The sequence below is a fragment of the Heptranchias perlo genome, unplaced genomic scaffold (genome assembly GCF_035084215.1).
Source record: "Heptranchias perlo isolate sHepPer1 unplaced genomic scaffold, sHepPer1.hap1 HAP1_SCAFFOLD_191, whole genome shotgun sequence".
Classification (NCBI taxonomy): Eukaryota; Metazoa; Chordata; class Chondrichthyes; order Hexanchiformes; family Hexanchidae; genus Heptranchias; species Heptranchias perlo.
The window spans coordinates 626613-640219 of NW_027139176.1; the positions used below are offsets into that span (position 1 = coordinate 626613).

The 13607-nt window shown below is 44.7% G+C and overlaps 1 protein-coding gene across 1 annotated transcript; it reads right to left on the minus strand.

The window, feature by feature from the left end:
- Positions 1–1853: 1853 nt before the first annotated feature.
- Positions 1854–3446, minus strand: LOC137309922 (melanoma-associated antigen E1-like). Its single transcript, XM_067977923.1, has one exon. The coding sequence runs from the start codon at positions 3444–3446 to the stop codon at positions 1854–1856; it is 1593 nt and encodes a 530-aa protein (XP_067834024.1).
- Positions 3447–13607: the final 10161 nt, after the last annotated feature.

The window sequence follows — 13607 nt, forward strand, 5'->3', positions numbered from 1 at the left end:
GAGGGGCTTTTGTTCTCTGTAACTGTCTCCAGTTCAATGATTTGTTTGTCAGTTCAGTCGTGGTGAAAACTCGGGGAGTGATTCTTGTTAAAACTGAAGTTATTGCAGCTAATTGAATGGGTTAATGCTGTGGGAATGTGAGACGTAGCAGGCTGGACAAGAGGTTTAAAAGTGGGTGTTACGAAAGATACATTAGAATTAGACACAGTCAGATTAGCTGATCAGCAAGAGCTGACCAACTGACCGCTCACTCGTATTACCGTAAATGTGCTCTTAACTATATGTGTAATTGTTATTAATAATAATCATTGTATGTTTAGTTCCAATGATAGCCAATAAATGTCTTTTGAACCCAATTATCTTGTGGAATAATTAGAAACTTATAAGTAAGAACATCCGTTCGCGAACATTACATTATATCGATAAAAGGAAATATCTCCAATGTCTATGCAATTTAACAAAAAGCAACCGGAGCAAACATCCCCCAACAGCAGCAAAACCCGTGAATATCCCTACAATCATATTAATGGTGGGAAAATCGGGGTGGGGGGTATTCTGGGCGGTAACCCCACGGATTACGGCGGGTATTATGGACGGTAAGACTTCCCTTTGTCCATCGGAGACATTAATCCATTATTGTAATCCGGGTAACACTTCCGGTCCGCGTTCAACCTTCGCCATTGATCCGCCAACAATGTGCTGCTGATGACGCCGATAATCCTTCCACCAATGGTATTCTTTTTCGAAAGGACCAAACTGAACCACGTGACTAATGTCTGATGACGTCATATCAGATTGAGGTTGTGGATGTGTTTTCATATTTGGTCAGATAAACCAGTGAAGCAGGTCTGCTCCGTGTTATTGTCCCCGTGATAGTCTTGATTAATTCTTGCCACGATACTCTGATCGGATTTGTACAGAAACTGTCAGCACAGAACATGCAAGAATATTTCAGATTAGTACTTGTCATTCCAGCCAGCTTTATGACATGTAAGTATTTAAATGTTTGAGCTAATGGCGACAGTTGAAGTAACGCTACATTACATTGCTTTCCCAGAGAGGGGTAAAGATATTTATTACCGTATTTATTGATGACTTGGTGAAGGAATTAAGTGTAGTGCACCCAAGTATGCAGATAGCACTAAATTAGGAGGGACAGTTAGTGGTGCAGATGGGAGGAGGGAGATGCAAAGGGACATAGACAGATTAAGAGAGTGGGCAAAACTATGGGAGATTGAGGTTAATGTGGGCAAGCGTGAGGTGATCCACTTTGGACCGAAAAAAGATAAATCAGAGCATTTTAAAACAGTGAGAATCTCGGAACTGGAGTGGAGAAAGGAGATTTGGGAGTCCAAGTACAGCATCATTTAAAACTGATAGATAGGTACAGAAAGCATTCACAAGGGTGACTGGAATGTTGGCCTTTATCTCAAGCAGGCTAGAAAACAAATGTGAGGAAGTGATACAGAACCTTGGTCAGGCCCCATCTGGAGATACTGCGTTCAGTTCTGGGCACCTCAGGAAGGATAAACTGGCTTTGGAGTGGGTGAAGCGCAGATTAACCCGAATGATACAGGGGCCTAGAAGTTTGAATGATGAGGACAGATTGCATAAAGTTGGGTTTTATTCCCTTGAGTTTAGAAGATTGAGGGATTATCTGGTTAAGATGTTTAAAAAGTTAAAATGATTCAATAGGGTGCATATGAAGAAAATATTCCTTGTGATGGCGGAATTAAGAAGGAGGGGTCATAGCCTTAAACAAAGAGCGAGGCCATTTAGGGAGAACTTTCAGGACTGAGATGCAGAGATTTTTGTTTGGTCCGGGTATCAAGGGAAATGGAGTCAGATACAGATCATCCATCATTTAATGGAATGGTGGAGCAGACCCTTAGGGCTGAATGGCCGACTCCTGTGCCGAAATTCCTGCGATACCTATTGGGACCGACTGGTGTTGACCGTCCGGTGACGGGACCTGTTGGGACCGACTGGTGTTGACCGTCCGGTGACGGGATCTGTTGGGACTGACTGGTGTTGACCGTCCGGTGACGGGACCTGTTGGGACTGACTGGTCTTGACTGCCCGGTGATGGGATCTGTTGGGACTGACTGGTGTTGACCGCCCGGTGACGGGACCTGTTGGGACTGACTGGTGTTGACCGTCCGGTGATGGGATCTGTTGGGACTGACTGATGTTGACCGCCCGGTGACCGGACCTGTTGGGACTGACTGGTGTTGACCGCCCGGTGATGGGATCTGTTGGGACTGACTGGTGTTGACCGTCCGGTGACGGGACCTGTTGGGACTGACTGGTGTTGACCGTCCGGTGATAGGATCTGTTGGGACTGACTGGTGTTGACCGTCCGGTGACGGGACCTGTTGGGACTGACTGGTGTTGACCGCCCGGTGATGGGATCTGTTGGGACTGACTGGTGTTGACCGCCCGGTGACGGGACCTGTTAGGACTGACTGGTGTTGACCGCCCGGTGATGGGATCTGTTGGGACTGACTGATGTTGACCGCCCGGTGACCGGACCTGTTGGGACTGACTGGTGTTGACCGCCCGGTGATGGGATCTGTTGGGACTGACTGGTGTTGACCGTCCGGTGACGGGACCTGTTGGGACTGACTGGTGTTGACCGCCCGGTGATGGGATCTGTTGGGACTGACTGGTGTTGACCGCCCGGTGATGGGATCTGTTGGGACTGACTGGTGTTGACCGCCCGGTGACGGGACCTGTTGGGACTGACTGGTGTTCACCGCCCGGTGATGGGATCTGTTGGGACTGACTGATGTTGACCGCCCGGTGACCGGACCTGTTGGGACTGACTGGTGTTGACCGCCCGGTGATGGGATCTGTTGGGACTGACTGGTGTTGACCGCCCGGTGACGGGACCTGTTGGGACTGACTGGTGTTGACCGCCCGGTGATGGGATCTGTTGGGACTGACTGATGTTGACCGCCCGGTGACCGGACCTGTTGGGACTGACTGGTGTTGACCGCCCGGTGATGGGATCTGTTGGGACTGACTGGTGTTGACCGTCCGGTGACGGGACCTGTTGGGACTGACTGGTGTTGACCGCCCGGTGATGGGATCTGTTGGGACTGACTGATGTTGACCGCCCGGTGATGGGATCTGTTGGGACTGACTGGTGTTGACCGCCCGGTGATGGGATCTGTTGGGACTGACTGGTGTTGACCGCCCGGTGACGGGACCTGTTGGGACTGACTGGTGTTGACCGCCCGGTGATGGGATCTGTTGGGACTGACTGATGTTGACCGCCCGGTGACCGGACCTGTTGGGACTGACTGGTGTTGACCGCCCGGTGACGGGACCTGTTGGGACTGACTGATGTTGACCGCCCAATGACGGGACCTGTTGGGACTGACTGGTGTTGACCGTCCTGTGATGGGATCTGTTGGGACTGACTGGTGTCTGTTTTGTTCCATTGATAACAGTGCGTGTTACAGGGAAAGAGGAAGTTGTACAAACATTTCCGTCACAGCCTCCCAGTGAATGGAAAACCATAACTATTAATTGCCACACCAGCATTCCGTTCTCTGCGATATACTGGTTCGTGCAGGCTCCAAACCAAAGCCCAAAGATGTTGATAATGGCATCGGAAAACGGTGAACAAGAAGGTCGGATTAAAGCCGTCAGTCAACGTTGGGAGAAGCGCAGCTCCCTGACTATCGCGGCCTTACGTCTGACGGACACCGCGACCTACTTCTGTGTCGTTCACACAGTGTAATAAGGAGCGGGAGAGTCCGTACAAGAACCGCTGCTGCATTTCCGATCAGGTGTGGAGGAAGAAGAGTGGGCGAGGTTTTGACTTTATGCGATTATGTAAAGCGGGTGAGAGCGAATCGGAGACCTGTTTTACATCTCTCCTGATTTTTCTTTCCACGGACTTGGATTGAAATTACAGTCGGGGGAGATGTGAAACGGGCGGTCGATTCGCTCTCACCCGTTTAACGCAATCGCACAAAGTCAAAACCTAACCCACGGTGTGTTTCTTCAGCGCCTTTTACATTCACAGCCCGCTCCAACGCTCTTTCAGCTTGGTGAATTGTATTTTGAAGAGTAGTTACGGTTCTTATAACGGTAAATACGGTCGGCATTTCACGTCCAGCGGGATCCCACAAAGGGGGAGGGTGAGCAGGCAGAGGTCGTGGTCCACATTGGGACCAACGACATAGGTAGGAAGGGAGATGAGGTCCTGCATCAAGAATTTAGGGAGCTAGGTAGCAGATTAAAGAGCAGGACCTCAAAGGTTGTAATCTCTGGATTACTCCCAGTGCCACGGGCTAGTGAGTATAGAAATAGGAGGATAGAACAGATGAATGCGTGGCTAAAGAGTTGGTGCAGGAGGGAGGGTTTCAGTTTCCTGGATCACTGGGCCTGCTTCTGGGGAAGGTGGGACTTGTACAAGTCGGACGGGTTGCATCTGAACCAGAGCGGGACAAATATCCTTGCGGGGAGGTTTGCTAGCACTGTTGGGGGGGGTTTAAACTAACTTGGCAGGGGGATGGGACACAGAGTGGAGCTACAATAGGGGGTGATGTGCAGCCAAATATTGAGAAAAAAACAAGTCAGCTTGGAAGACAGGGCAAATATGTAAGGGCAAGGCTGGATGGCATCTATTTTAATGCAAGGAGTCTTGCAAATAAGGTGGATGAACTGAAGGTGTTGATAAACACATGGGAGGATGATATTGTTGCTGTCACAGAGACATGGTTGAGGGAGGGGCAAGACTGGCAGCTCAATATTCCGGGGTACAGAATCTTCAGGCGAGACAGAGGGGGAGGTATAAGAGGAGGGGGGGTCGCAATATTAATTAAAGAATCAATTACTGCCATAAGGAGGGATGATATATTAGCAGGTTCCTCTAATGAGGCCACATGGGTGGAGCTTAAAAACAAAAAGGGGGCAAGCACTTTGATGGGAGTGCACTATAGGCCCCCAAACAGTCAGGGGGAGATAGAGGAACAGATATGTAGGCAAATCTCAGAAAATTGTGCAAATAATAGGGTAATAATAGTGGGGGATTTCAACTTCCCCAATATTAACTGGGATACTCAGAGTGTAAAAGGCTTAGAGGGTACAAAATTCTTAACGTGCATCCAGGAGAGCTTTTTGAGCCAGCATGTAGAAAGTCCGACAAGAGAGGGGGCGGTACTGGACCTAATTCTAGGGAATGTGGCCGGCCAAGTGGAAGAAGTGCTAGTCGGTGAGCACTTTGGTGACAGTGACCATAATTCAGTGAGATTTAAGGTGGTCATGGAAAAGGACAGGGAGGGGCCGGAAATAAAGGTTCTAAATTGGGGGAAGGCCGATTTTAATAGGATAAGGCAGGATCTGGCCAAAATGGACTGGGATCAGCTGCTTGTAGGAAAATCTGCATCGGAGCAATGGGAGTCTTTCAGAAGGGAGATTGAGACCATACAATGGCAACATGTTCCCGTGAAGGTCAAGGGTGGTTCCAAGAACTCCAGGGAACCTTGGATGTCAGGGGATATACGAGAATGGATTAGGAAAAAAAGGAGGGCTTTTGGCAGATACAAAAGGCTAAGGACGGAGGAAGCCCTAGAGGAGTACAAAAAGTGCAGGGGGATACTTAAAAAAGAAATTAGGAGATCAAGGAGGGGCCATGAAAAAACACTGGCGAGCAAAATAAAGGAAAATCCTAAGATGTTTTATAAGTATATTAAGGGTAAGAGGATAACACGGGAAAAAATAGGGCCCATTAGGGACAAAAATGGCAATCTGTGTGTGGAGCCGGAAGATGTAGGAGGGGTTCTAAATGAATTTTTGGCATCTGTTTTCACTATGGAGAAGGACGATGTAGACATAGAAATACGACAGGGGGACTGTGATATACTCGAACATATTAACATCGAGCGGGAGGAGGTATTGGCGGTTTTAGCAGGCCTAAAAATGGATAAATCCCCAGGCCCGGACGAAATGTATCCCAGGCTACTGTGTGAGGCAAAGGAGGAGATTGCGGGGGCTCTAACACATATATTCAGAACCTCTCTGGCCACAGGGGATGTGCCAGAGGACTGGAGAACCGCTAATGTGGTACCATTATTCAAGAAGGGGAGTAGGGAAAAACCGGAGAACTACAGGCCAGTGAGGAAAATTATTGGAAAAAATTCTGAAGGACAAAATTAGTCTCCACTTGGAGAAGCAAGGATTAATCAGGGATAGTCAACATGGCTTTGTCAAGGGAAGATCATGTCTGACTAATTTGATTGAATTTTTTGAGGGGGTGACTAGGCGTGTGGATGAGGGTAACGCAGTGGATGTGGTATACATGGATTTCAGTAAGGCCTTCGATAAAGTTCCGCACAGGAGACTGGTCACGAAGGTACGAGCCCATGGAGTCCAGGCTGCCTTGGCACTTTGGATACAAAACTGGCTTAGTGGCAGAAGGCAGAGGGTGATGGTCGAAGGTTGTTTTTGTGACTGGAAGCCTGTGGCCAGTGGGGTACCACAGGGATCTCTGCTGGGGCCCTTGCTGTTTGTGGTCTGCATTAACGACTTGGATATGAATGTAAAAGGTATGATCAGTAAGTTCGCTGATGATACAAAAATTGGTAGGGTGGTAAATAGCGAGGAGGATAGCCTCAGTCTGCAGGACGATATAGATGGGTTGGTCAGATGGGCCGAACAGTGGCAAATGGAATTTAACCCGGAAAAGTGCGAGGTGATGCACTTTGGAGGGACTAACAAGGCAAGGGAATACACAATGAATGGGAAGACCCTAGGCAAGACAGAGGGTCAGAGGGATCTTGGTGTGCAAGTTCACAGATCCCTGAAGGCGGCGGAACAGGTAGATAAGGTGGTAAAGAAGGCATATGGGATACTTGCCTTTATTAGCCGAGGCATAGAATATCAGAGCAACGAGGTTATGATGGAGCTGTATAAAACACTGGTTAGGCCACAGCTGGAGTACTGTGTGCAGTTCTGGTCGCCACACTACAGGAAGGATGTGATCGCTTTGGAGAGGGTGCAGAGGAGATTCACCAGGATGTAACCAGGGCTGGAGCGCTTCAGCTATGAAGAGAGACTGGGAAGATTGGGTTTGTTTTCCTTGGAGCAGAGGAGGCTGAGGGGGGACATGATTGAGGTGTACAAAATTATGAGGGGCATAGATAAATATATCAATACAACTCCGGCAGGATTCTACTGTCCTAAATATATCAACACAACTCCGGCAGGATTCTACTGTCCTAAGTATATCAATACAACTCCGGCAGGATTCTAATGTCCCAAATATATCAATACAACTCTGGCAGGATTCTACTGTCCGAAATATATCAACACAACTCCGGCAGGATTCTACTGTCCTCAATATATCAATACAACTCCGGCAGGATTCTAATGTCCCAAATATATCAATACAACTCTGGCAGGATTCTACTGTCCCAAATATATCAATACAACTCCGGCAGGATTCTACTGTCCACAATATATCAATACAACTCGGGCAGGATTCTACTGTCCTCAATAGATCATTAAAACTCCGGCAGGATTCTACTGTCCTAAATATATCAATACAACTCCGGCGGGATTCAACAGTCCGAAATATATCAACACAACTCCGGCAGGATTCTACTGTCCAAATATATCAATACAACTCCGGCAGGAATCTAATGTCCCAAATATATCAATACAACTCCGGCAGGATTCTACTGTCCTAAATATATCAATACAACTCTGGCAGGATTCTACTGTCCGAAATATATCAATACAACTCTGGCAGGATTCTACTGTCCGCAATATAAATCAATACAACTTCGGCAGGATTCTCCTGTCCCAAATATATCAATACAACTCTGGCAGGATTCTACTGTCCGAAATATATCAATACAACTCCGGCAGGATTCGACTGTCCAAATATATCAACACAACTCCGGCAGGATTCGACTGTCCTAAATATATCAATACAACTCCGGCAGGATTCTACTGTCCTAAATATATCAATACAACTCCGGCAGGATTCTACTGTCCGAAATATATCAATACAACTCCGGCAGGATTCTACTGTCCCAAATATATCAATACAACTCCGGCAGGATTCTACTGTCCTAAATCTATCAACACAACTCCGGCAGGATTCTACTGTCCTAAATATATCAATACAACTCCGGCAGGATTCTACTGTCCTAAATATATCAACCAACTCCGGCAGGATTCTACTGTCCCAAATATATCAATACAACTCCGGCAGGATTCTACTGTCCCAAATATATCAACACAACTCCGGCAGGAATCTATTGTCCAAATATATCAATACAACTCCGGCAGGATTCTACTGTCCCAAATATATCAACACAACTCCGGCAGGATTCTACTGTGTAAAATATATCAATACAACTCCGGCAGGATTCTACTGTCCAAATATATCAATACAACTCCGGCAGGATTCTACTGTCCAAATATATCAATACAACTCCGGCAGGATTCTACTGTCCCAAATATATCAATACAACTCTGGCAGGATTCTACTGTCCGAAATATATCAATACAACTTCGGCAGGATTCGACTGTCCCAAATATATCAATACAACTCTGGCAGGATTCCACTGTCCGAAATATATCAATACAACTCCGGCAGGATTCTACTGTCCAAATATATCAACACAACTCCGGCAGGATTCGACTGTCCTAAATATATCAATACAACTCCGGCAGGAATCTACTGTCCTAAATATATCAATAAAACTCAGGCAGGATTCTACTGTCCGAAATATATCAATACAACTCCGGCAGGATTCGACTGTCCTAAATATATCAACACAACTCCGGCAGGATTCTACTGTCCTAAATATATCAATACAACTCCGGCAGGATTCTACTGTCCGAAATATATCAACACAACTCCGGCAGGATTCTACTGTCCCAAATATATCAATACAACTCCGGCAGGATTCTACTGTCCTAAATATATCAACACAACTCCGGCAGGATTCTACTGTCCCAAATATATCAAAACAACTCCGGCATGATTCTACTGTCCCAAATATATCAACACAACTCCGGCAGGAATCTATTGTCCAAATATATCAATACAACTCCGGCAGGATTCTACTGTCCCAAATATATCAACACAACTCCGGCAGGATTCTACTGTCCCAAATATATCAATACAACTCCGGCAGGATTCTACTGTCCCAAATATATCAACACAACTCCGGCAGGAATCTATTGTCCAAATATATCAATACAACTCCGGCAGGAATCTATTGTCCAAATATATCAATACAACTCCGGCAGGATTCTACTGTCCTAAATATATCAATACAACTCCGGCAGGATTCTACTGTCCCAAATTTATCAATACAACTCCGGCAGGAATCTATTGTCCAAATATATCAATACAACTCCGGCAGGATTCCACTGTCCAAATATATCAATTCAACTCCGGCAGGAATCTATTGTCCAAATATATCAATACAACTCCGGCAGGATTCTACTGTCCCAAATATATCAATACAACTCCGGCAGGAATCTATTGTCCAAATATATCAATACAACTCCGGCAGGAATCTATTGTCCAAATATATCAATGCAACTCCGGCAGGATTCTACTGTCCTAAATATATCAATACAACTCCGGCAGGATTCTACTGTCCCAAATATGTCAATACAACTCCGGCAGGAATCTATTGTCCAAATATATCAATACAACTCCGCCAGGATTCTACTGTCCGAAATATATCAACACAACTCCGGCAGGATTCTACTGTCCCAAATATATCAATACAACTCCGGCAGGATTCGACTGTCCTCAATATATCAACACAACTCTGGCAGGATTCTACTGTCCAAATATATCAACACAACTCCGGCAGGATTCTACTGTCCCAAATATATCAATAAAAATCCGGCAGGATTCTACTGTCCTCAATATATCAACACAACTCGGGCAGGATTCTACTGTCCTCAATATATCAACACAACTCTGGCAGAATTCTACTGTCCAAATATATCAATACAACTCGTGCAGGATTCTACTGTCCTAAATACATCAATACAACTCCGGCAGGATTCTACTGTCCCAAATATATCAATACAATTTCGGCAGGATTCTACTGTCCAAATATATCAACACAACTCCGGCAGGATTCTACTGTCCCAAACATATCAACACAACTCCGGCAGGTTTCTACTGTCCTAAATATATCAATACAACTCGGGCAGGATTCTACTGTCCTCAATATATCAATACAACTCCGGCAGGATTCTACTGTCCTAAATATATCAATACAACTCGGGCAGGATTCTACTGTCCTAAATATATCAATACAACTCGGGCAGGATTCTGCTGTCCTAAATATATCAATACAACTCCGGCAGGATTCTACTGTCCCAAATATATCAATACAACTCCGGCAGGATTCTACTGTCCTAAATATATCAACACAACTCCGGCAGGATTCTACTGTCCAAATATATCAACACAACTCCGGCAGGATTCTACTGTCCCAAATATATCAATACAACTCCGGCAGGATTCTACTTTCCAAAATATATCAACACAACTCCGGCAGGATTCTACTGTCCTCAATATATCAATACAACTCCGGCAGGATTCTACTTTCCAAAATATATCAACACAACTCCGGCAGGATTCTACTGTCCAAATATATCAATACAACTCCGGCAGGATTCTACTGTCCAAATATATCAATACAACTCCGGCAGGATTCTACTGTCCTAAATATATCAATACAACCCCGGCAGGATTCTACTGTCCAAATATATCAATACAACTCCGGCAGGATTCTACTTTCCAAATATATCAATACAACTCCGGCAGGATTCTACTGTCCAAATATATCATCACAACTCCGGCAGGATTCTACTGTCCCAAATATATCAATACAACTCCGGCAGGATTCTACTGTCCTAAATATATCAATACAAATCCGGCAGGATTCTACTGTCCTAAATATATCAATACAACCCCGGCAGGATTCTACTGTCCAAATATATCAATACAACTCCGGCAGGATTCTACTGTCCAAATATATCAATACAACTCCGGCAGGATTCTACTGTCCTCAATATATCAATACAACTCCGGCAGGATTCTACTGTCCAAATATATCAATACAACTCCGGCAGGATTCTACTGTCCCAAATATATCAACACAACTCCGGCAGGATTCTCCTGTCCAAATATATCAATACAACTCCGGCAGGATTCTACTTTCCAAATATATCAATACAACTCCGGCAGGATTCTACTTTCTAAAATATATCAACACAACTCCGGCAGGATTCTCCTGTCCCAAATATATCAATACAACTCCGGCAGGATTCTACTGTCCCAAATATATCAATACAACTCCGGCAGGATTCTACTTTCCAAATATATCAATACAACTCCGGCAGGATTCTACTTTCCAAAATATATCAACACAACTCCGGCAGGATTCTGCTGTCCAAATATATCAATACAACTCCGGCAGGATTCTACTTTCCAAAATATATCAACACAACTCCGGCAGGATTCTACTGTCCTCAATATATCAATACAACTCCGGCAGGATTCTACTTTCCAAAATATATCAACACAACTCCGGCAGGATTCTACTGTCCTCAATATATCAATACAATTCCGGCAGGATTCTACGTTCCAAAATATATCAACACAACTCCGGCAGGATTCTACTGTCCCAAATATATCAATACAACTCCGGCAGGATTCTACTGTCCCAAATATATCAATACAACCCCGGCAGGATTCTACTGTCCAAATATATCAATCCAACTCCGGCAGGATTCTACTGTCCTAAATATATCAATACAACTCCGGCAGGATTCTACTGTCCGAAATATATCAATACAACTCCGGCAGGATTCTACTGTCCCAAATATATCAATACAACTCCGGCAGGATTCTACTGTCCGAAATATATCAATACAACTCCGGCAGGATTCTACTGTCCCAAATATATCAATACAACTCTGGCAGGATTCTACTGTCCAAATATATCAATACAACCCCGGCAGGATTCTACTGTCCAAATATATCAATACAACTCCGGCAGGATTCTCCTGTCCCAAATATATCAATACAACTCCGGCAGGATTCTACTGTCCTAAATATATCAACACAACTCCGGCAGGATTCTACTGTCCTAAGTATATCAATACAACTCCGGCAGGATTCTACAACCCAAATATATCAATACAACTCCGGCAGGATTCTACTGTCCCAAATATATCAACACAACTGCGGCAGGATTCTACTGTCCCAAACATATCAATACAACTCCGGCAGGATTCTACTGTCCTCAATATATCAACACAACTCCGGCAGGATTCTACTGTCCCAAATATATCAATACAACTCCGGCAGGATTCTACTGTCCAAATATATCAATACAACTCCGGCAGGATTCTACTGTCCAAATATATCAATACAACTCCGGCAGGATTCTACTGTCCAAATATATCAATACAACTCCTGCAGGATTCTACTGTCCCAAATATATCAATACAACTCCGGCAGGATTCTACTGTCCAAATATATCAATACAACTCCGGCAGGATTCTACTGTCCTAAATATATCAATACAACTCCGGCAGGATTCTACTGTCCAAATATATCAATACAACTCCGGCAGGATTCTACTGTCCCAAATATATCAATACAACTCTGGCAGGATTCTACTGTCCAAATATATCAACACAACTCCGGCAGGATTCTACTGTCCAAATATATCAATACAACTCCGGCAGGATTCTACTGTTCAAATATATCAATACAACTCCGGCAGGATTCTACTGTCCAAATATATCAATACAACTCCGGCAGGATTCTATTGTCCAAATATATCAATACAATTCCGGCAGGATTCTACTGTCCAAATATATCAACACAACTCCGGCAGGATTCTACTGTCCAAATATATCAATACAATTCCGGCAGGATTCTACTGTCCAAATATATCAATACAACTCCGGCAGGATTCTACTGTCCAAATATATCAATACAATTCCGGCAGGATTCTACTGTCCAAATATATCAATACAACTCCGGCAGGATTCTACTGTCCAAATATATCAATACAAATCGGGCAGGATTCTACTGTCCTCAATATATCAATACAACTCCGGCAGGATTCTACTGTCCAAATATATCAATACAACTCCGGCAGGATTCTACTTTCCAAATATATCAATACAATTCCGGCAGGATTCTACTGTCCAAATATATCAACACAACTCCGGCAGGATTCTACTGTCCAAATATATCAATACAATTCCGGCAGGATTCTACTGTCCAAATATATCAATACAACTCCGGCAGGATTCTACTGTCCAAATATATCAATACAATGCCGGCAGGATTCTACTGTCCAAATATATCAATACAACTCCGGCAGGATTCTACTGTCCAAATATATCAATACAACTCCGGCAGGATTCTACTGTCCAAATATATCAACACAACTCCGGCAGGATTCTACTGTCCCAAATATATCAATACAACTCCGGCAGGATTCTACTGTCCAAATATATCAATACAACTTGGGCAGGATTCTACTGTCCAAATATATCAATACAATTCCGGCAGGATTCTACTGTCC